Source organism: Manis pentadactyla, chromosome 2 (genome assembly GCF_030020395.1).
Source record: "Manis pentadactyla isolate mManPen7 chromosome 2, mManPen7.hap1, whole genome shotgun sequence".
Classification (NCBI taxonomy): Eukaryota; Metazoa; Chordata; class Mammalia; order Pholidota; family Manidae; genus Manis; species Manis pentadactyla.
Window position 1 is genome coordinate 23,944,977 of NC_080020.1, and position 23,829 is coordinate 23,968,805.

At 39.9% G+C, this 23,829-nt stretch overlaps 1 protein-coding gene across 7 annotated transcripts in view; it reads right to left on the bottom strand.

Annotated features, from left to right (window-relative positions):
- Positions 1-23,829, bottom strand: part of AFAP1L1 (actin filament associated protein 1 like 1) — an 81,351-nt gene that overhangs the window by 5,875 nt on the left and 51,647 nt on the right. For 4 of the 7 annotated variants that reach the window (XM_057490937.1, XM_057490928.1, XM_036881450.2 and 1 more), the window contains exons 16-17: positions 3,589-3,753; positions 1,406-1,584 (exon numbers count right to left, since the gene is read on the bottom strand). In XM_057490937.1, coding sequence (XP_057346920.1) covers positions 1,406-1,584; positions 3,589-3,753 — 344 coding nt within the window. Of the gene's footprint in view, positions 1-1,405; positions 1,700-3,588; positions 3,754-23,829 lie in introns of all 7 variants that reach the window. The other 3 variants (XR_008993443.1, XR_008993445.1, XR_005023935.2) reach the window with 2 other exon arrangements.

Consider the following 23,829-nt stretch of genomic DNA (forward strand, 5'->3'; position numbering starts at 1 on the left):
TTCAGACTCTGTAAAGGGCTAGGGCTATGATGATAAAACATACATAGTCCAGTTCTTAATAAAAATACAATCCAGTGGGGGAGACAGACAGAAAGGACACAAATACACACACACACATATACATATGTATACACAAGCTGAGGTTAAGTGCTATGAGGAAGAATAACAGATTGGACTGTTGGTAATTTAGACTAGTCGTTCCCAAATAGGGATGATATTGCTCTTCCAGTAGTGTTTGGAAATCTCTAGGGACATTTTTGGTTGTCATAACTGGGCATGGAGCTACTGGCATTTAGTAGGTAGAGGCTAGGGATGCCACAAAACATTGTACAGTTCATATGATGGTCCCCTATAAAAAAAGAATTATTGATCCCAAATGTCAATAAGTTCTGAGGTTGAGACACTGGTACAGATTGAGGTCAGAGACTTCCTGAGGAAGTCTCATTGAAGGTGAGAATATCGACCTTGCAGGGTTGCTGGGAGCATTGGAGATAATGGATGTAAATCCTGAAGACAGGGCCTGGTGCGCTGTGGATCCTAGGAAAGAGCACGTGTACATGGCTGAAGCAGGGCTCTGGGGTCAGAATGCCTGGTTTTGGAATCTTGTATCCCTTTTAGAGCTGAGTGACCTTGAGCAAGTCATTCAACATCTCTGAACCTATTTCCTTGTCTGTCAAATGGGGTGATGTGGATAAAATTGTAATATTTCCAGAATATCTCACCTGGCTTTAGTACATCTGCATGTCAATAAGCATTCAGAGGTGGAGAGAAGTATGGCTTTAGTGTATTTGCATCATTCCTCAGGGGTGGAGAGAAGTTAATGTCCTTATCAATGGGTAATTACCTGGGCAACGCAGGGCTTATCTGTACCTGAGAGGAGAGGGGAGGGCCGGTTTTGCTTCTGCTGGAGCAGGAAAGAGAGACGGCCCGTGACTAGTTTGTGAGCAATAAACGGATTTTAAACTTTATTTCTCCATTTGACTGATTTTCAGTTATTTTGTCCCAGGATTTCCTCTCCCCAGACTTACAGGTGAATACACTACCTCATAGGACTGCTGTGAAGATTGTATTAGAGAATACAGGTTAAGATGCTGTACTGGTCTATGGTAGTCAATCAGTACAAGTTTGTTATTCAACAAATGGTAGTTTTATCATCAGTAACCTCAGTGCCATTCTAAGATCACATTCAGGATAAAAAGTCAAATGGTGGGGCTGCAATGGAGAGAACACAGGCCAGAGAACTTGCTCAAAGAGTCCCCTTTCTAGTTGTGCCACCTATGGCATGTCCCCTCTCTGCTTTGGGCCTGTCATCTCATCTGTAAACAAACATAACTCCCACCCCACAGAATGACCATGAAGATCTGTAGCATGTGAAGGGTCAAGGAGCAGAACAGTGGGGACTCACCCCACTCCTGCTCTTGCTGCCCACAGAGAACCCCAAGGCTGGGCCCCCTGCCAGGGACCGCTGCAAGCGCTCCTTCACAGCCACCAGCCGCAACTCCAAGTCGATCCGGCGCTCCTCCTTGGCGCGGCACTGATCTTCCAGGGTGGCCATGCCCTCCTCCAGAACCTTTAACTTTGCTTCTGTGTCCAAAGACAGTGATGAAAAACCGCTGAGCCTGGCCTGGAGCATCAGGGAATTTGGCAGGGCCGTAGTCTCTAGTGTGCCCTTCTTGGAGGGCTTTTCCAGCCCTCAGTCCTGATAAAGAGATAGACTTTGGGCCTAGAATTCCTATGCCAGATTGTGTGTTTTTACCTGCTTGGGACCCATTTCTCCATCTTAGAGACAGAACACTGATTTTCTGCTGGGAAACTACCTTCTCCATTCTCTGCCCCACCCCCATTCCCAATAGTTTGGATGGGGCTGACCTCACTCTTAGTTCCAGGGATTGGTACATAATTTAGACCTGGCCCATAATCATATATCCATTCTCTAGTCACAGTGACTGGTTTAGGGTTCAGAGTTGAACCAATCAGAGTGAATCCTGGGGCTTTTGTGAGGGCCACTGGGAAAGAAGCTCTCTGCTGGGCTGGCTGAGAAGACTGGGTGAGGGCTGGAGCTGCATAGCTCTTATGCCCACCCCCGTGAGGGGTACAGATTGAAACCAACATAGAGGAAGGCAGAATCAAGAATTAGAGAAATAGGATTTCTGTGTGACATTTAAGTCCCTGGTTCTCACTACACCTGATCACTTAATTATATTTTTTCTTACTTTCGATGTCTAAGCCAGTTTGACTTTGGTTTCTCTTACTTGTAACCAAGCTATAACACAAGGCTTTACTTTGACCAGGGGTTCCTACTGGGATTTTGCTTCTTAATCAGTTTAACTCAACAAACCTGTACTAGTATCTTCTTTGTGCTAAGATTTGTGTTGGTTCTTACTCAGGTTTGCCCTGAGGGAGACTGCATTGTAGTATTTTCCAGTAATAGTGAAATCTTCACATCCCATTCTATTCCATGCATGCATTCATTCATTCATTCATCCATTCAGTAAATGCTTATTGAATGCCAATTATTACCAGATACTGTTCTGGGTCCTTGGGATATATCAGTGAACAAAATTGGTGGAGATCCTTGCCTTTATGGTCCATGTGTATGTGTATGAGAGAGAAAAACAATAAAAGTAATAAATGTAATAATCTAATATGTTACAAAGTGATGTACTATAGAAAAAAAGTTAAGCAGGACAAAAAGGATAGCCTGTTTCAAATTCTGTTCTGACACTTAGAAAGTTCATACTTATATTGAAACCAAATTGTCTTCCTATACCTCCTTCCCACTGATTTTGGTTCTTGGCCACACAGAGCAAGTCTTATCCTTAAGTCAGAACATTTCAATCTGGAGCTCATGGATTCTTAGGCAATCTATGGCTGAGTTCAGGGGCACATGGGCTTCTAAAATTGTTCACAACACTGAATTTTTTTTCCTTTAGGAAGGGGTCCATAGTTTCTATCAGATTCTCATAGGGCTATGTGGCCTTGGACAAATTCTATAAATACAGGATCTCTGTTCTCTCCAGCATGTGTAGAAACCTCAGGCTGAAAGTGTGCTGAACTGCAGCTACCGAGAAAATTAAAAGGAAACAGAAGAAAGTGAGGTGCAGAGGAACTCAGAGCAGGCAGAGCCTGCAGGGGTCAAGGCCCTAGATTTTGGGAGGGGATCCTGAAAAACTGTCCCTGTCTATCATTTTAGCACCTGGAACAATGTCTCACAGAGTTGGTGCTCAGCACATATCTTTGAATGAATGAATTACTGTAAGGTTCAAAATGATATTACTTACTTCTTTGGTTCTAGGACACACTTTTTCACATTTTAACATTTCTAAAATCAGATAGCATTTTACTACATTAAATGTACATGTTTTTGTGATGCTTTTTCATTCCCTTACCCAAAAAGAAGTTATTAAATTGATGATACTTCCATTAGGCAGGAGAGATGATGATGCTGAAGAGAAAGAGGAGGATAAGGAGGGGAAATAAGGGGAGGAGGAGTCCCCCTTTCCTGGATAAGAAACTGGGTGACCTGTACCAGTGGAGGTATCAAGGCTGAGCTCCCCATGAATACTCAGGACACACCCACATTGGTACCTGGGCTGCTCCGGATGGCTTCCTTCAGCTCCCTCTTCTCCTGTCTTAGTGCCATCAGCTCAGTTCGGATAGTCTCTTTCTCTTTCTCCAGCTTCTCTTTTTCTACCAGGTACTTTCGGGCATCTTCCTCAGCTCGGTTCTTCCCATACTTGTATTGATTGGCACCTGCAGGAAAAGGCCCTCAGTTTTGACCTCTGGTAAGGGTACTTGGGTGGTGGTAGCTTCTCTCCCAGCCTCAATTACTCCATCTATAAAATGGGTATATTTAGATTTATATACCCTTATATTTATTATATTAATAATTATATTTATTATAATTAATATTATAATAATTATATATTATAATTATAATATATAATAAAAATATATTATAATTATAATTAACCCTTATATTTATTATTATATTATATATAATAATATTTATTATATTACCCTTAGATAAATTTAGTATGAATCCTCTAAGGAAGTAGGGAGCAAAAGGAAGGCAATAGAATACAGGGACTAGGAGCAAGGGCTTTGGAATCAGATAGACTAAATTTGTGTTCTCTTTTGCCCTTTCCTGGTTGAGCAACAGGAGGTGAAAGTGAGTGGTTGGGCTTTTGTGCCTACCCTCTAGACCTTAGTTTCCTCATTTGTAAATGTGGATATTGATCAAATCTCCCTCTCATGTTGTTGTAAGTTTTAAAGTGAGATAATTAATAAAAAGTACTTAGTGTAGTACATGGGAAATAGTAAGTGCTTGGTAAATGTTAGATAATATAAAGCAAATTTTGTGAGGTATAACACACTTTGTTTTTAAAAGGGTATGTTTTATAGTCAACTCTCAGGTATATATATAAGTATAAGACAAGAAGCCAGGTACATATAGTGCAGATCCATAGAGAATTGAGACCTTGGGCTAAACTTAAGCTTGGCACATTTTTTTTACTGGGAAATGGGTGGGGGCAGAGAGGGACCTAGTAGTCTGCTATAGACTGTACAATGGTGCACAATAACAAATAGTTATGGCAAAATGTATCAAGCATTTATTATATGTTCATCTACATGCATTTCCATTTATTCCTCATAAAACTTAGTGCTTGATCTCACTGCTAATGGTGGCAGAGCCCAGGTTTGAACCCATGTCTGTCTAACTTCAGGGTCCATGCCATGTAATACTACTTCAGCTGGGGCAAGGCCAGAGTCCAACTCTCAGGGAAAGTTTTATTTATTTTTTGCTTCAGACAGCCATATACAGCCCTTTGCAATCTGGTGTGCTGTGGAGTGATTCCCATGGGTAACTGATAATTGGGGGTCTTTTCTCTCCAGTTCTTGTAGGCAATGCAGTGGTCACCTAGTGACCCATGCAAAAATGAGTTCCTGTCACAAATACCCTGCAACTTAAGACTGATCATACATAAAGCATGGAGGGTAGAGAAGGGGATCCATACTTCCCCCAGCTTCCTAGATAAACAGTGGCATCCTAGGAGAGTTGGCTATCAGACTTGGATTTTATAGACTGGTAAAATAAAAATTAGTGGGTAGACCACCAAAGGTTGTCAGCATTATATATTATCAGATAAGGACCTTAAAAACTCCAACTACTATCTGTTACTCCCAATATTTTATAAAGTAAACAGTGTTTTAACATCCAAGCAGAGTTGGAAGGACACAAATACAGAATAAATACTCATTTATATTGAATAGATTTATCTTTATGAAAAACTTCATGCACTATGCAAATTTTTCTCATTTCATTGCAGTTGAGTGCAAACTTCCTTAGGGACTGAACCAGCAAGTGGATTCAGCTTTGGGAGCTGCTGCCCTGGTTTCCCTTTATGTGTCAGTACCATGGAGAGCAGCAATTCTCAGACCCTACTCTGTAATACTTAAGTCACTAAAATGGTGGTGAGGAAGCGAACTAGATTATAATGGGTAAGTTGTAAGGGGCTGTAATTCTGTGAGCCTCACAGTACTAGTGATAAAATTTTTGCTTCAGAACTGCCGAAGCACCTTTCAGAAGAATCAGGGCTTCCGTAGTGAGAAAAAAATGTAATGTTTAGTTTCCACGTTTCTAATGTAATTGATGCACAAATGTAGTATGTATCAGCACTTCATTCCTTTTTATTGCTGAATAATATTCCAGGTGATTTTAGGGGAGCAACTTCTGTTGTTTCTGATGAGAAGTCAGCTGTTAATCTTATAGGGATCCTTTGTAAGTGATGAATTGATTTTCTCTTCTGCTTTTAAGACTTTCTCCTTGTCTTTGGCTTTATCATTTTGATGTTAAAAAGACATGATGTGCACATGAAAAGATGCTCCACATCACTAATTATCAGGGAAATGCAAATTAAAACCACAATAAGATATCACCTCACACCAGTTAGGATGGCCAACATAGAAAAGACCAGGGAATTCAAGATGGTGGCGTGAGAGGTGAGACAGAGAATTCCTCCCAAAACCACATATAGTGTGAAAATATAGTTAATACAACTAGCTCTAGAACACCAACAGGAAAGAAGGCTACACCAGACTGCATACAGACCTTATGAACAGAGCAGACCTCAAGAAACAGGGTAACGTATGAAAACCTTGATCTGGTGGGACCCAAGCCCTTCCCCCACATCAGCTCACTGGCAGGAGGGAGAGAAACAGAGTGGGGAGGGGCGGAAGCCTAAGACTGCTGAACACCCAGCCCTGGAGATCTGCTTTAGAGCACAGACCTACATTGTGTGGTGCGCTGGAGGTTGTTGGGGTTAGGGAGCTGGGACAGGTGGAGTGCTTGAGAGACTGAGATTCTGGCCATTTGTGGAGGATGGGGATCTACATCCGGCTGCTCTGGGACAAGGGAAAGGCAGGCGGTTTGAGAGGCTTCCTAGCAATGAGAGGGCTGCTGAAGGGGTGGGATTTGCATGGAGCCCACTGCACGGGAGAAGGGATAGGTGGACAAGGTTGTCTGGGCATGCTCTGCCCAGCAGGTTGGGAACTTTGAGGAGCATCAGGCACTCCATCCCCCTGGCTGCCTACTCATCCCTGAAGCCCCACACTGACACGCAGCTTGCTGCACCTTCGTCCTGGCATGCCGGCACCTGCTCACAAACCAGCAGTCACTGCACTGGCATCAGGCAGCCAGAGGGAGGCCCCACCTACAACAGCTAGAGACATGAAGCACAGAGACTTACACCTTGTGTGCTGAGCCCACTGGCTCTGACACTGGAGACAGGCACTGCAGCTGGGAATCAGGAAACAGCTCTTTCCTCCCCCCAGGCAGCAGCGCTGCTCCCCTATGACCCCCAACCTCAGTCTAGGGGCTGAGCAGCTCCAGAGGCGAGAGCTTCTGGGCACTAGAGGTCATTACATAGAATTATGAAACATCAAAGGAACCTGGTTCAGACCAAAAATCTCACAAACCCCAGAAAAAGGGCCAAATGAAACTGAACTCAACAATCTTCCCGAAAGAGAGTTCAAAATAAAAATCATAAACATGCCCATAGAGGTACATAAATATTCAAGAACTCAGGAACGAATTTAAGATGGAGATTCAATCATTAAGAAATTCCATATCTGAAATAAAACATACAATGGAGGGATTTAAAAGCAGATTAGATGTAGTAGAAGAGACAGTAAATTAAATAGAAATTAGAGAAGAGGAATACAAAGAAGCTGAGGTACAGAGAGAAAAAAGGATCTCTAAGAATGAAAGAATATTGAGAGAACTGTGTGACAAATCCAAATGGAACAATATCCACATTATAGGGGTACCAGAAGAAGAAGAGAGAGAAAAAGGGATAGAAAGTGTCATTAAGGAGGTAATTGCTGAAAACTTCTCCAATCTGGGAAAGGAGATAGTCTCTAAAGCCATGGAGGTGCACAGATCTCCCAACACAAGGGAACCAAGGAAGACAACATCAAGACATATACTAATTAAAATGACAAAGATAAAGGATAAAGATAGACTTTTAAAAGCAACTAGAGGCAGAAAAAAGGTCACATACAAAGGAAAACTGAACAGGCTATCATCAGATTTCTCAACAGAAACCTTACAGGCCAAAAGGGAGTGGCATGATATAGTTAATGCAATGAAGCAGAAGGGCCTCAAACCAAGAATACTCTACCCGGCAAGATTATCATATACATTTGAAGGAGGGCTTAAACAATTATCAGATTAGCAAATGCTGAGAGAATTTACCTCCCACAAATCACCTCTACAGTGCATTTTGGAGGGACTGCTACAGACGGAAATATCCCTAAGGCTCAGTAGATGTCACCAGGGGAAATAAAACCACAGCAAAGTAGAACAATTAGTTACTAAACAGATGAAAAATCAAATCAGTTGCCCCCAAAGTCAATCAAGGGATAGACAAAGAGTACAGAATATGGTATCTAATATATAAAAAATGGAGGAGGAAGAAAAAGGAGGAAAAAAAAGAACCTTTAGGTTGTGTTTGTAATAGCATATGAACTGAGTTAAATTAGACTGTTAGATAAGAAGGGAATTAGCCTTGAAACTTTGGTAACCATGAATCTAAAGCCTGAAGTACATACTTATAGATAATCACCCTAAATGAATGGTCTGAATGCACCAATCAAAAGACATAGAGTCACTGAATGGATTAAAAAAAACATGACCCATCTTTATGCTGCCTACAAGAGACTCACTTCAAACCCAAAGAGATACACATACTGAAAGTAACAGGATGGAAAAAGGTATTTCATATAACTAATAGGAACAAAAAAGTACATGTTGCAGTACTTGTATCAGACAAAGTATACTTCAAAACAGAGAAAGTAACAAGAGACAAACAAGGACATTACATAAAAAGAAAGGGGTCAGTCCAACAAGAGGATACAACTACTATAAATATCTATGCACCCAACACAGGATCACCTACATACGTGAAACAAATACTAACAGAATTAAAGGGGGAAATAGAATGCAATGCATTCATTTTAGGAGACTTCAACACACCACTCACTCCAAAGGACAGATCAATGAGACAGAAAGTAAGTAAAGAGACAGAGGCACTGAATAACATATTAGAACAGATGGAACTAATGGACATCTACAGAACACTCCATCCAAAAGGAGCAGGATACACATTTCTTCTCAAGTGCACATGGAACATTTTCAAGAATAGATCATATTCTAGGCCACAGAAAGAGTATCAGTAAATTCAAAAAGATTGAAATTGTACCAACCAGCTTCTCAGACCACGAAGGTATGAAACTAGAAACAAATTACAGAAAGAAAATGAAAAAGCCCACAAACACATGGAGGCTTAATAACATGCTCCTAAATAATCTTTGGTTCAATGACCAAATAAAAACATAGATCAAGCAATGTATGGAGACAAATAATGACAATAATTCAACACCGTAAAATCTGAAGGCCATGCTAAGAGGAAGTATATTGCACTACAGGCCTACCACAGGAAAGAACAATCCCATATGAACAGTATAAACTCACAATTAAGGAAACTAGAAAAGGAAGAACAAATGAGGCCAAAGTCAGTAGAAGGACGGAGACAATAAAGATTAGAGAAGGAATAAATAAAATTGAGAAGAATAAAACAATAGAATCAATGAAAGCAGGAGCTGGTTCTTCAAGAAAATAAACAAAATAGATAAATCCCTAGCCAGACTTAGGGAGAAAAAATGAGAGTCTGCACACATAAACAGAATCAGAAATGAGAAAGGAAATATCACTGTGGACACCACAGAAATACAAAGTGTTGTGAGAGAACACTATGAAAAATTATATGGTAACAAACTGGATAAACTAGAAGAAATGGATAACTATCTAGAGAAATACAACCTTCCAAGGCTGACCTAGGAAGAAACAATAAATCTGAATAGACCAATTACCAGCAAGGAAATTGAACTGGTAAACAAAAAACTACCTAAGAACAAAACTCCTGGACCAGATGGTTTTATCAAAAATTTAGTGAAGACTTAATACCCATCCTCCTTAAAGTTTTCCAAAAATTAGAAGAGGAGGGAATACTCCCAAACTCATTCTATAGGCCAACATTATGCTAATACCAAAACCAGGCAAAGAAACCACAAAAAAGGAAACTTACAGATCAATATCCCTGATGAACATACATGCAAAAATACTCGACAAAATATTAGCAAACCAAATTCAAAAATACATAAAAAGATCATCCATCATGATCAAGTGAGATTCATCCCAGGGATGCAAGGATGGTACAGCATTCGAAAATCTATTAACATCATCCACCACATCAAGAAAAAGAAAGGACAAAAACCACATGATCATCTCCATACATGCTGAAAAAGCATTTGACAAAATTCAACATCCATTCATGCTAAAGCTCTCAACAAAATGGGTATAGAGGGCAAGTACCTGAACATAATAAAGGCCATATATGATAAACCCACAGCTAACATTATACTTAACAGCAACAAGCTGAAAGATTTTCCTTTAAGATCGGGAACAAGACAAGGATGCCCACTCTCCCCGCTTTTACTCAACAGAGTTCTGGAGGTCCTAGCCATGGCAATCAGACAACACAAAGACAAAAGGCATCCAGATTGGCAAGGAAGAAGTCAAACTGTCCCTGTTTGCAGATGACATGATATTGCACATAAAAAACCCTAAAGAATCCACTCCAAAACTACTAGATCTAAAATCTGTACTCAGCAAAGTTGGAGGATACAAAATTAATACACAAAAATCTGTTGGATTCCTATACATTAATGATGAGCTAGCAGAAAGAGAAATCAGGAAAACAATTCCATTCACAATTGCATCAAAAAGAATAAAATACCTAGGAATAAACCTTAACAAGGAAGTGAAAGACCTATACCCTGAAAACTATGGGACACTTATAAGAGATTTTAAAGAGGACACTAATAAATGGAAATTCATCCCATGCTCTTTGCTAGGAAGAATTAATATTATCAAAATGGCCATCTTGCCTAAAGCAATCTACAGATTCAATGCAATCCCTATCAAAATACCAACAGCATTCTTCAATGAACTAGAACAAATAGTTCTAAAATTCATGTGGAACCACAAAAGACCCCGAGTAGCCACAGCAATCATGAGAAGGAAGAATAAAGTGGGGAGAAGTACGCTCCCTGACTTCAAACTCTACTACAAAGCCACAGTAATCAAGACAATTTGGAACTTGCACAGGAACAGACCCATAGATCAATGGAATAGACTAGAGAGCCCAGATATAAACCCAAACATATATGGTCAATTGATATATGATAAAGGAGCCATGGATATACAATGGGGGAATGACAGCATCTTCAACAGCTGCTGTTGGCAAAACTGGACAGCTACATCCAAGAGAATGAAACTGGATTATTGTCTAACCCCATACACAAAAGTAAACTCAAAATGGATCAAAGACTTGAATGTAAGTCATGAAACTATAAAACTCTTAGAAGAAAACATAGGCAAAACTCTCTTGGACATAAACATGAGCAACTTCTTCATGAACATATCTCCCCGGGCAAGGGAAACAAAAGCAAAAATGAACAAGTGGGACTATATTAAACTAAAAGCTTCTGTACAGCAAAGGACACTATCAGTAGAACAAAAAGACACCCTACAGTATGGGAGAATATATTCATAAATGACATCTGATAAGGGGTTGACATCCAAATTATATAAAGAGCTCATGCACCTCAACAAACAAAAAGCAAATAAGACAATTAAAAACTGGACTGAGTAGCTGAAAGGACTCTTCTCCAAAGAAGATATTCAGATGGCCAACAGGCACATGAAAAGATGCTCCACATCTCTAGTCATGGAGAAATGTAAATAAAAACCACAATGAGATATCACCTCACACCTGTAAGGATTGCCACCATCCAAAAGACAAACAACAACAAATGTTGGTGAGGATGTGGAGAAAGGGGAACCCTCCTACACTGCGAGTGGGAATGTAAATTAGTTCAACCATTGTGGAAAGCACTATGGAGGTTCCTCTAAAAGCTAAAAATAGAAATACCATTTGACCCAGGAATTCCACTCCTAGGAATTACCCTAAGAATGCAGGAGCCAAGTGTGGAAAAGACATATATACCCCTATGTTTATCTCAGCACTATTTACAATAGCCAAGAAATGGAAACAACCTAAATGTCCATCAGTAGATGAATGGATAAAGAAGATGTGGTACATATACACAATGGAATACTATTCAGCCATAAGAAGAAAACAAATCCTGCCATTTGCAACAACAATTTTGATGGAGGTAGAGGGTTTTATGCTCAGTGAAATAAGCCAGGCAGAGAAAGACTACCCAATGATTTCACTCATCTGTGGAGCTTAAAAACAAAGCAAAACCAGCAAGAAAATTGAATTGGTAATAAAAAAAACTGCCTAAGAACAAAACCTGAGGCCAGATGGTTTCACTGCTGGATTTTATGAAACATTTTTTGAAAATCTAATACCCATCCTCCTTAAAGTTTTCCAAAAAGTAGAAGGGGGAATACTCCCAAACTCATTCTATAGGCCAACATCACTGTAATACCGAAACCAGGCAAAGACACCACAAAAGAAGAAAATTACAGACCAATATCCCTGATGAACACAGATGCAAAAATATTCAACAAAATATTAGCAAACCAAATTAAAAAATACATCAAAAAGATCATCCATCATGATCAAGTGGGATTCATCCCAGGGATCCAAAGATGGTACAACCTTTGAAAATCCATCAACTTCATCCACCACAGCAACAAAAAGGACAAACACATGATCATCTTTATAGATGCTGAAAAAGCATTTGACAAAATTTAACATCCATTCATGCTAAAAACTCTCAACAGAATAGGTATAGAGGGCAAGTACCTCAACATAATAAAGGCTGTATATGACAAACCCACAGCCAACATTATACTTAACAGTGAGAAGCTGAACCTCTTCCTTAAGATTGGGAACAAGACATTTTTATTCAATAGGGTTCTGGAGGTCCTAGCCATGGCAATCAGACAATACAAAGAAATAAAAGGCATCCAGATTGGTAAAGAAGTTATACTGTCCCTATTTGCCGATCACATGATATTGCACATAAAAATCCCTAAAGAATCCACTCCAAAAATACTAGATCTAATATCTGAATTCAGCAAAGTTGCAGGATACAAAATTAATACACAGAAATCTGTTGCATTCCTATACAGTAATGATGAACTAGCAGAGAGAGAAATCAGGAAAACAGTTCCATTCAGAGTTGCATCAAAAAGAATAAAATACCTAGGGATAAACCTAACCAAGGAAGTGAAAGACCTATACCCTGAAAACTACAAGACACTCATGAGAGAAATTAAAGAAGATACCAATAAGTGGACACATATCCCATGCTCATGGATAGGAAGAATTAATATTGTCAAAATGGCCATCCTGCCTAAAGCAATCTACAGATTCAATGCAATCCCTATCAAAATACCAACAGCATTCTTCAGTGAACTAGGGGAAATAGTTCTAAAGTTCATATGGAACAGATTCAATGGAGTCCCTATGAAAATACCAACAGCATTCTTCAACAAACTAGAGGAAATAGTTCTAAAATTCATATAGAACCTCAAAAGACCCCAAATAGCCAAAGCAATACTGAGGAGGAACAAAGTGGGGGGAATATGTTCCTCAACTTGAAGCTCTACTACAAAGCTACAGTAATCAAGACAATTTGGTACTGGCACAAGGAAAGACCATAGACCAATGGAACAGACTAGAGATTCCTGATATAAACACAAGCATATATGGTCAATTAATATACAATAAAGGAGCTATGGACATACAATGGGGAAATGACAGCCTCTTCAACAACTGGTGTTGGCAAAACTGGACAGCTACATGGAAGAGAATGAAACTGGATTATTGTCTCTCCCCATACACTCAAGTAAACTTGAAATGAATCAAAGACCTGAATGTAAGTCATGATACCATATAACTTGTAGAAGAAAACATAGGCAAAAATCTCCTGATTATAAACAAGAACAACTTTTTTCTAAATGCATCTCCTCAAACAAGGGAAACAAAAGCAAAAATGAGCACATGGGACTACATCACAGTAAAAGGCCTCTGTATAGCAAAGGATACCATCAACAGAACAAAAAGGCATTCTATATTATGGGAGAATATATTTGTAAATGACGTATCTGACAAGGGTTTAACATCCAAAATATATAAAGAACTCACACACCTCAACACCCAAAAAGCCAACAACCCTATTAAAAAATGGGTGGAAGATATGAGCAGACAATTCTCCAAAAGAAATTCAGATGGCCAACAGGCACATGGAAAGATGCTCCACATGACCAGTTATCAAGGAAATGCAAATAAAAACCAGAATGAGATATCTCCTCCCACCAGTTAGAATTGCCAGTATCGAGAAGACTAAGAACAACAAATGCTGGTGAGGATGTGGAGAAAGGGGAACCCTCCTACATTGCTGGTGGAAATGTAAGCTAGTTCAACCATTGTGGAAAGCAATATGGAAGTTCCTCAAAAAACTCAAAATAGAAATACCATTGGACCTGGGAATTCCACTCATAGGAATTTACCCAAAGAATATAATTTGTCAGATTCAACAGGACATATGCACGCCTATGTTTATTGCAGCCCTTTTTACAGTAGCCAAGACATGGAAGCAACCTATGTGTCCATCAGTAGATGAGTGGATAAACAAGATGTGGTACATATACACAATGGAATATTATTCAGCCATAAGAAACAAATCCTACCATTTGCAACAACATGGATGGAGCTGGAGGACATTATGCTCAGTGAAATAAGCCAGGCAGGAAAAGACAAGTACCAAATGATTTCCCTCATTTGTGGAGTGTAACAACGAAGCAAAACCAAAGGAACAAAACAGCAACAGACTCACAGATTCCAAGAAGGCACTAGTGGTTACCAAAGGGGCGGGGTGGGGGAGGCCAGCTGGGAGGGAGGGAAAAGGGGATTGGGGGTTATTATGATTGGCACACATGGTGTGGGGGTTATGGGGAGAACAGTGTAGCACAGAGAAAGCAAAGAATGACTCTGTGACATCTTACTACACTGTTGGGCAGTGACTGCAATGGGGTATGGGGGCACATGATAACATGAGTGAATGTAGTAACCACATTTGTTTTTCATGTGAAACCTCCATAAGAGTGTATATCAATGATACCTTAAAAAAAAAAAGACAAGGAAGTTCAAAAGGAAATAGCCTTAACTCTTAAAAAAAAACCCCCCCAAAAAAAGCCTTCCCTTTTGTGCAACCTGTCAGAGCACCTCTCTACTTGCGAGCTGGACTACTCCCTGTTTCATGAATTGCTTAATAAAGCTGATTAGGTCTTCAAATTTGAAAAAAAACTGGAGTTGGTATGGTTGTAGCTGAAAAGCCCATTTGGGCCTCCCGTTTGGCCCATACAGTAGCCTGTTAGCCATCACTGTGAAATCATAGGGCTCCTTACAGGGCAGTTGGAAACCATAGGTCCAGTCCAACAACATTTCTCAGATGAAAAAAACCAAATAGCATAAAAGAGACGGGTCTTAGCAAAGATCGTGTATTAATTACATACTGCTACACAACAAATTACACAATATTCCATAACTCAAAAAAAAGCCTATGTCATGTCACAGACTCTATGGGTCAGGAATCCTGGAGCAACTTAGCAAGGCGGTTCTGGCTTGGAGCCTCTTGTGAGGTACTAGTAAGATGTCAGCCTGTCATCTGAAGTCATCTGAAAGCTTGGCATGCTTAGAAATTCTGCGTCCAAGATTGCTCACTCACAGCCTGGCAGGTGTGTGATCGCTGTTGAAGGAAGGCTTAGTTCCTTGTCATGGGGTAGTTCCACTAGACTGCTTGTCTTCAGGACGAGATACCTGGCTTTCCAGAGCAACTGACCCAGGAGGGATTAACAGGGCAGAAGTTACAATGTCTCTGTGATCTGGCTTTGGAAGTCACACTCCATCATTTCTGCCATATCCTAATGGTTATACAGGTCAGCCCTATCTTTGTGTGGTAGGAGACAACAAAATAACATGAATGCCAGAAATAAAAAATCACGGGGGTTGAGTGGATTGCTGAGAAAAATGGTGGCATGAAAAACCCAGCAGAACAACTATAACTGGTGAGAATTATTAAAACAATCATCTAAAGTGTCTGGAAATTGTCCTAAAGGCATATAGCAAATGAAGAAAGATTTATTCCAGAAAACTTACTAAATTTCAATCAGAACAGTGAGAGCTTGTGATGTTTGAGCCACAACCCACTCCTTTACTGTTCTCCCAGGTCAGTGTGACAGAATCTCCACTCTAGGAAGGTATGGACAAGAAAAAGGGGCTCTCTCTCTCCCCAGGAACCAATCAAGGGCTGTGGTACCTCCCTAGCAAACCTATCCTGCATTTCTCATTGTCCCTAGCTCTGTGTTTCAGAGGCTAAATTTGAGGTGAGGGAAGCCAAGAGGTGAAGAAGTATCTTTCTTCTACCCACCCCAACTCATTGGGCAGAGGATCTACCCCAAGTAGGGAAGGTTAAGAATATGTGGGCCTGCTTGCTCTCACCCCAGCTCACTTACAGGGAAGAGGTTCGATGCTGGTAGAGGAGAGCCAAGACCAGAGGTTACTTCCCTGCACTCAGCACCCTGCTCATACAGGACAGATGTCACTCCAAGACAAGTAGGTCACTGTTCTAACCCCTAGATCCAGAGCAGTGACTCTGAGACCTTGTCCAGGGTGAAAGGCAGGCCATAAGACAGATAATTCCAAAGCTCTACCTCAGAACTAATTTTGGTTGGAAAAGAGTCAGAGGTTCAAGCTAAGGGTCCTCTCAAAAACAATGGAAATTTGGTGATAACCAAATAAGGAGACCTGTAGTTCTATGAGAGCAATAAACTAAACCATAGGTCAACAAATTCACCAGAGAGAACCAGGGAAAGAAATAACTAGGAGAAGCCCTCCTGGGGTCAGAACAAAGACTGACCTCAAAAGATCAGCCTCAAAAAGTACCCTGCAATGAAGCTGAACTTAATTGGCTCAGACTGTGGAACAACTGATACCCCAGGGCACTGTTGAAACCAGTCGGCTGATAGATGAGCCTAACAACTGGTTATGAGACTAACAGAGACAGACAGCTTGACAGATAAATGAGGGAGAGTCAGAAAAAGCCCTAAGACTGCTGTCCTCCCAGGGCGCACCCTCTGAGAAGAAACATCAGAGGCTTCACACTGCATGTGGAAATGGGCTTCACTAAGAGAGCCAGCTAAGTCACCGAACAAACAACCCAGGAGAAAGGGGGTGGGGGGACATCAGAATCCAGAAATGCTAAAATATACTACCTAAGATACCCAATTTTCAACAAAAAAATATAGGAAGCATGCAAGTGTGACCCATACAGAGGGAAAATAGCAGGCAACAGAAACTGCCTGTGAAAGGGCCCACATGATGAATTTAGCAAAGACTTCAAAGCATCCATTATAAATATGTTCAAAGAAATAAGGGAAATCATGCTTAAAGAAGTAAAGAAAGGTAGGATGACAATGTCTCATCAAATAAAGAGCATAAATAAAGAGAAAGTATAAAAAGAACCAAATGGAAATCATGATGCTGAAAAATAAAATAACTGAGATGAAAAACTCATTAAAAGGTCCGAATGGCACATTTGAATTGGAAGAAGCAAGGATCAGTAAACTTGAAGAGAGGACAGTAGAGATTATGCAATCCAAACAGCAGAGGGGAAAAAAGAATGAAGAAAAATGAACAAAGTCTCAGAGAAATATGGGGCACCATCAAGTGCACTGACATGTGCATAAAGGGTACACTGGAAGGAGGGAAGAAGGGGGCATAAAAAAAGAAAGATTAAAAACTTGCTAAATTTATCAGAAAAAAATAATTTACATATCCAAAAAGCTCAGTGAAGTTCAAGTATGAAAAAGAGATCCACAAAAGACACATCACGTCTTTTTTTAAAATTTTACATTCTGTTATATCCATTCTTTAAAATTTTGGTATCATTAATATACAATCACATGAGCAACATTGTGGTTACTAGATTCTCCCCATTATCAAGTACTCACCACATACCCCATTACAGTCACTGTTTATCAGTGTAGTAAGATGCTATAGAGTCACTACTTGTCTTCTCTGTGCTATACTCCCCTCCCCATGCCCCCCCAAGTTATGTGTGCTAATCGTAATGCACCTTATTCCCCTTCTCCATCCCTTCCCACCCACCCTCCCCAGTACCTTTCCCTTTGACAACTGTTAGTCCATTCTTGGGTTCTGTGAGTCTGCTGCTGTTTTGTTCCTTCAGTTTTTGCTTTGTTCTTATGCTCCACAGATGAGTGAAATCATTTGGTACTTGTCTTTCTCTGCCTGGCTTATTCCAGTGAATATAATACCCTCTAGCTCCATCCATGTTGTTGCAAATGGTAGGATTTGTTTTCTGCTTATGGCTGAATAATATTCCATGTGTTCCACATCTTCTTTATCCATTCATCTACTGATGGACACTTAGGTTGCTTCCATTTCTTGGCATTTGTAAATAGTGCTGCGATAAACATAGGGGTGCATATGCCTTTTTCAAACTGGAATCCTACATTCTTAGCGTAAATTCCTAGGAGTGGAAACCCTGGGTCAAACGGTATTTTTATTTTTAGTTTTTTGAGGAAACTCCACACTGCTTTCCACAATGGTTGAACTAGTTTACATTTCCACCAGCAGTGTAGGAGGATTCCCCTTTCTCTGCAACCTCGCCAGCATTTGTTGTTCCTATTCTTTTCTATGTTGGCCATCCCAACTGGTGTGAGCTGATATCTATCTCATTGTGGTTTTAATTTGCATTTCCCTGATAATTAGCTATGTGGAGCATCTTTTCATGTGCCTGTTGGCCATCTGAATTTCATCTTTGGAGAATTGTCTGCTCATATCCTCTGCCATTTTTTAATCACGTGATTTGCTTTTTGGGTGTTGAGGCATATGAGTTCTTTATATATTTTGGATGTTAAACCCTTGTCAGATATGTCATTTACAAATATATTCTCCCATATTATAGGATGCCTTTTCATTCTGCTGATAGTGCCCTTTGCTTTACAGAAGATTTTTAGCATGATGTAGTCCCATTTGGTCATTTTTGCTTTTGTTTCCCTTGCCCAAGGAGATGTGTTCAGGAAAAAGTTGCTCATGTTTATATGCAAGAGATTTTTGCCTATGTTTTTTTCTAAGAGTTTTATGGTTTCATGACTTACATTCAGGTTTTTGATCCATTTTGAGTTTACTTTTGTGTATGGGCTTAGACAATAATCCAGTTTCATTCTCTTGCATGTAGCTGTCCAGTTTTGCCAACACCAGCTGTAGAAAAGGCTGTCATTTCCCCATTGTATGTCCATGGCTCCTTTATTGTATATTACTTGACCATATATGTTTGGATTTATATCTGGGCTCTCTAGTCTGTTCCATTGGTCTATGGGTCTGTTCTTGTGCCAGGACCAAATTGTCTTAATTACTGTGGCTTTGTAATAGAGCCACAGTAATTATGTAGGGTTTTTAATAAGGGATATTGGTCTGTAATTTTCTTTTTTTGTGATGTCTTTGCCTGGTTTTGGGAGCATAATCCCCCCAGTCAGGGAGCATAATCCCCCCAGCTTTATTCTTCCTTCTCAGGATTGCTTTGGCTATTCAGGGTCTTTTGTGGTTCCATATTAATTTTAGAACGATTTGCTCTAGTTCATTGAAGAATGTCATTGGTATTTTGATAGGGATTGTATTGAATCTGTAGATTGCTTTAGGCAGGATGGCCATTTGATTATATTAATTCTTCCTATCCATGAGCATGGTATGCATTTCCATTTACTGGTATCTTCTTTAATTTCTCTCATGAGTGTCTTGTAGTTTTCAGGGTATAGGTCTTTCACTTCCTTGGTTAGATTTATTCCTAGGTACTTTATTCATTTTGTTTCACTTGTGAATGGAATTGTTTTCCTGATTTCTCTTTCTGCTAGTTCATCATTAGTATATAGGAATGCAACAGATTTATGTGTATTAATTTTGTATCCTGCAACTTTGCTGAATTCAGATATTAGATCTAGTAGTTTTGGAGTGGATTCTTTAGGGTTTTTTATGTGCAATATCATGTCATCTGCAAAGAGGGAGTTTGACTTCTTCCTTACCAATCTGGATGCCTTTTATTTCTTTGTGTTGTCTGATTGCCGTGGCTAGGACCTCCAGAACTCTGTTGAATAAAAGTGGGGAGAGTGGGCATCCTTGTCTTGTTCCCAATCTTAAAGGAAAACCTTTCAGCTTGTCACTGTTAAGTATAATGTTGGCTGTGGGCTTGTCATATATGACCTTTATTATGTTGAGGTACTTACCCTCTATACCCATTTTGTTGAGAGCTTTAGCATGAATGGATGTTGAATTTTGTCAAACGCTTTTTCAGCATGTATGGAGATGATCATGTGGTTTTTGTGCTTCTTTTTGTTGATGTGGTGGATAATGTTGATGGATTTTCGAATGTTGTACCATCCTTGCATCCCTGGGATGAATCCCACTTGATCATGATGGATGATCTTTTTGATGAATTTTTGAATTTGGTTTGCTAATATTTTGTTGAATATTTTTGCATCTGTGTTCATCAGGGATATTGGTCTGTAATTTTCTTTTTTTGTGGTGTCTTTGCCTGGTTTTGGTATTAGAGTGATGTTGGCCTTGTAGAATGAGTTTGGGAGTATTCCCTCCTCTTCTACTTTTTGGAAAACTTCAAGGAGGATGGGTATTAAGTCTTCTCTAAATGTTTGATAAAATCCAGCTGTGTGAAGTTTTGTTCTTAGGTAGTTTTTTGATTACCAAATCAATGTCCTTGCTAGTAGTTGGTCTGTTCAGATTATCTGTTTCTTCCTGGGTCATTCTTGGAAGGTTTTTTTTTCCCTAGAAAGTTGTCCATTTCTTTTAGGTTGTCTAGTTTCTTAGTGTATAATTTTTCATGGTGTTCTCTAATAATTATTTCTTTTTCTGTGGTGTCCATAGTGATTATTCCTTTCTCATATTTGATTCTGTTTATGTATGTAGACTCTCTTTTTTTCTTGATAAGTCTCCCTAGGGGTTTATCTATTTTGTTTATTTTCTCGAAGAACTGGCTTCTGCTTTCATTGCTTCTTTCTTTTGTTTTGTTCTTTGCTATTTTATTTATTTCTGCTCTAATCTTTATTATGTCCCTCCTTCTACTGACCTTGGGCCTCATTTGTTCTTTTCCTAGTTTTTTTAATTGTGAGTTTAGACTGTTCTTATGCGATCGTTCTTCTTTCCTGAGGTAGGCCTGTATTGCAGTATACTCTCTTCTTAGCATGGCCTTTGCTGCATCCCACAGATTTTGCAATGTTGAATTATTGTTGTCATTTGTCTCCATAAATTGCTTGATCTCTGTTTTATTTGGTCATTGATCCATTGGTTATTTAGGAGCATATTGTTAAGCCTCCATGTGTTTGTGTGGGTTTTCATTTTCTTTCTGTAATTTGTTTCTGGTTCCATACCTTTGTGGTCTAAGAAGCTGGTTGGTAGAATTTCAATTTTTTTGAGTTTACTGAGGATATTTTTGTGGCCTAGTATATGACCTATCCTTGAAAATGTTCCATGTGCACTTGAGAAGAATGTGTATTCTTCTGCTTTTGGGTGGAGAGTTCTGTAGATGTCTGTTAGGTCCATCTGTTGTAATGTGTTGTTCAGTGCCTCTGTCTCCTTAGTTATTTTCTGTCTGGTTGATCTGTCCTTTTGAGTGAGTGGTGTTTTGAAGTCTCCTAAAATGAATACATTGCATTCTATTTCACCCTTTAATTTTGTTAGTATTTGATTCACATATTTAGGTGCTCCTGTGTTGTATGTGTAGACATTTATAATGGTTATATCCTCTGTTGGATTGTCCCCTTTATTGTTAAATAAGGTCCTTCTTTGACTCTTGTGACTTTCTTTGTTTTAAAGTCTATTTAGTCTGATACAAGTATTGCAACTCCTGCTTTTTTCTCCCTATTAGTTGCATGAAATATCTTTTTACATTCCATTACTTTCAGTCTGTGTATGTCTTTGGGTTTGACGTAAGTCTCTTGTAGGCAGCATATAGTTGGGTCTTCTTTTTATTATCCATTCAGTGACTCTATGTCTTTTGATTGGTGCATTCAGACCATTTATATTTAGGGTGATTATCGATAGGTATGTACTTATTGCCATTAGAGGCTTTAGATTTGTGGTTATAAAGGTTCAAGGGTAACTTCCTTACTATCTAAGAGTCTAACTCAACCCCCTTAATATGCTATTACAAACACAATCTAAAGGTTCTTTTTTTCTCTCCTTTTCTTCCTCCTCCATTCTTTATATATTAGATATCATATCCTGTACTCTTTGTCTATCCCTTTTTATTACCTCTGGTGATAGCTATTTAACCTTAGGAACACTTCCATCTATAACAGTCCCTCCAAAATACTCTGTAGAGAAGGTTCGTGGAAGGTAAATTCTATCAGCTTTTACTCATCTGAAAACTGTTTAATCCCTCCTTCAAATTTAAATGATAATCTTGCAGGATAGAGTATTCTTGGTTCAAGGCTCTTCAGCTTCATTGCATTAAATATATCATGCCACTCCCTTCTGGCCTGTAAGGTTTCTGCTGAGAAGTCTGATGATAGCCTGATGGGCTTTCCTTTTTATGTGACCTTTTTTCTCTCTCTGGCTGCTTTTAATTGTCCTTATCCTTGATCTTTGCCATTTTAATTATTATATATCTTGGTGTTGTCCTATGTGGGTCCCTCATGTTGGGAGATCTGTGCATCTCCATGGCCTGAGAGACTATCTCCTTCCCCTGATTGGGGAAGTTTTCAGGAATTACTTCCTCAAAGACACTTTCTATCTGTTTTTCTCTCTCTTCTTCTTGTACCCCTGTAATATGAATATTGTTCTGTTTGGATTAATCACACAGTTCTCTCAGTATTCTTTCATTCCTAGAGAAATTTTTTTTCTCTCTGTGCCACAGTTTCTTTGTATTCCTCTTCTCTAATTCCTATTTCATTTATCATCTTCTCCACCATAACTAATCTGCTTTTGATACCCTCCATTGTGTTCCTCAACAGTTGGATCTCGCTCCTCAATTAGTCCCTGAGTTCTTGAATATTTTTCTGTACCTCCAGAAGCATGTTTATGATTTTTATTTTGAAATCTTTTTCAGAAAGATTTATTATTTCAGTTTCACTTGATCCTTTTTCTGGTGCTCTTGAGATTTTGCTTTGAACCTGATTCCTTTGACATTTCATATTTGTATGTGGCACCCTCTAGTGCCCAGAAGCTCTACTCTTTGGAGCTGCTCAGCCCCTGGAGTGATGTTGGGAGTCTCAGGGGAGTGGTGCTGGTGCCTTGTGGGAAGAAACAGTTGTTTCCTGCTTCCCCTCTGCTGTGCCTGTCTCCACTGACAGAACCAGTGGGGTGAACACACAGGTGTAAGCCTCTGTGCTTTGTGTTTGTAGCTGCTGTAGGCAGGGCTTCCCTCTGGCTGGCCTGATGCCAAGGCAGGGTTTGCTGGTTTGCGAGCCAGGTGTGGGCTGGTTGGGAGGGAGGCGCAGCAGGGTGTGTATTATGGTAGGAGGCTTTGGAGCAGTGTAACCAGCCAGAGGGATGGAGCGCCTGAAGAAAGTGAAAGTTCCCAACCTGCTGCTGTGCAGAGTGCACCCAGACAATTTTGTTTACCTGTCTTTTCTCCTGAGCAGTAGGCTCTGTGCAGTCCTTGCCCCTTTAGCAGCCCTCTTGTTTTTAGGAAATCTCTCAGACTGCCTGCCCAAGTCAGCTGGATATGGATCCCTGTTTTCCACAAGCAACTGGAATCTCAGTCTCTCCAAGTATTCCACCTGTCTTAGCTTTCCAACCCCATTAATCACCAGAGCACCATGCGAAGTAGGTTCGTGCTCCCAGAGCAGATCTGTAGGGCTGGGTGTTCAGCAGTCCCAGGCCTCCACTCCCTCCCGGCTCTGTTTCTCTTCCTCCTGCCAGTGTGCTGGGGTGGGGGAAAGGCTTGGGTCCCACCAGGTCACGGCTTTGGTACATTACCCTGTTCCATGAGGTCTATTCTTCCCTCCAGGTGTATGTAGGCTGGTGCAGTCTTTTTTCCTGTTGCTCTTTCAGGATTAGTTGTATTAATTATATTTTTGTATTATATGTGGTTTTAGGGAGAGGTCTCTATCTCACCTCTCACACTACCATGTTTTTTTTAGAAGCTTCACATTTATCTCTCTTATAAACTGGGTTTCAATATAAGATCTGATTT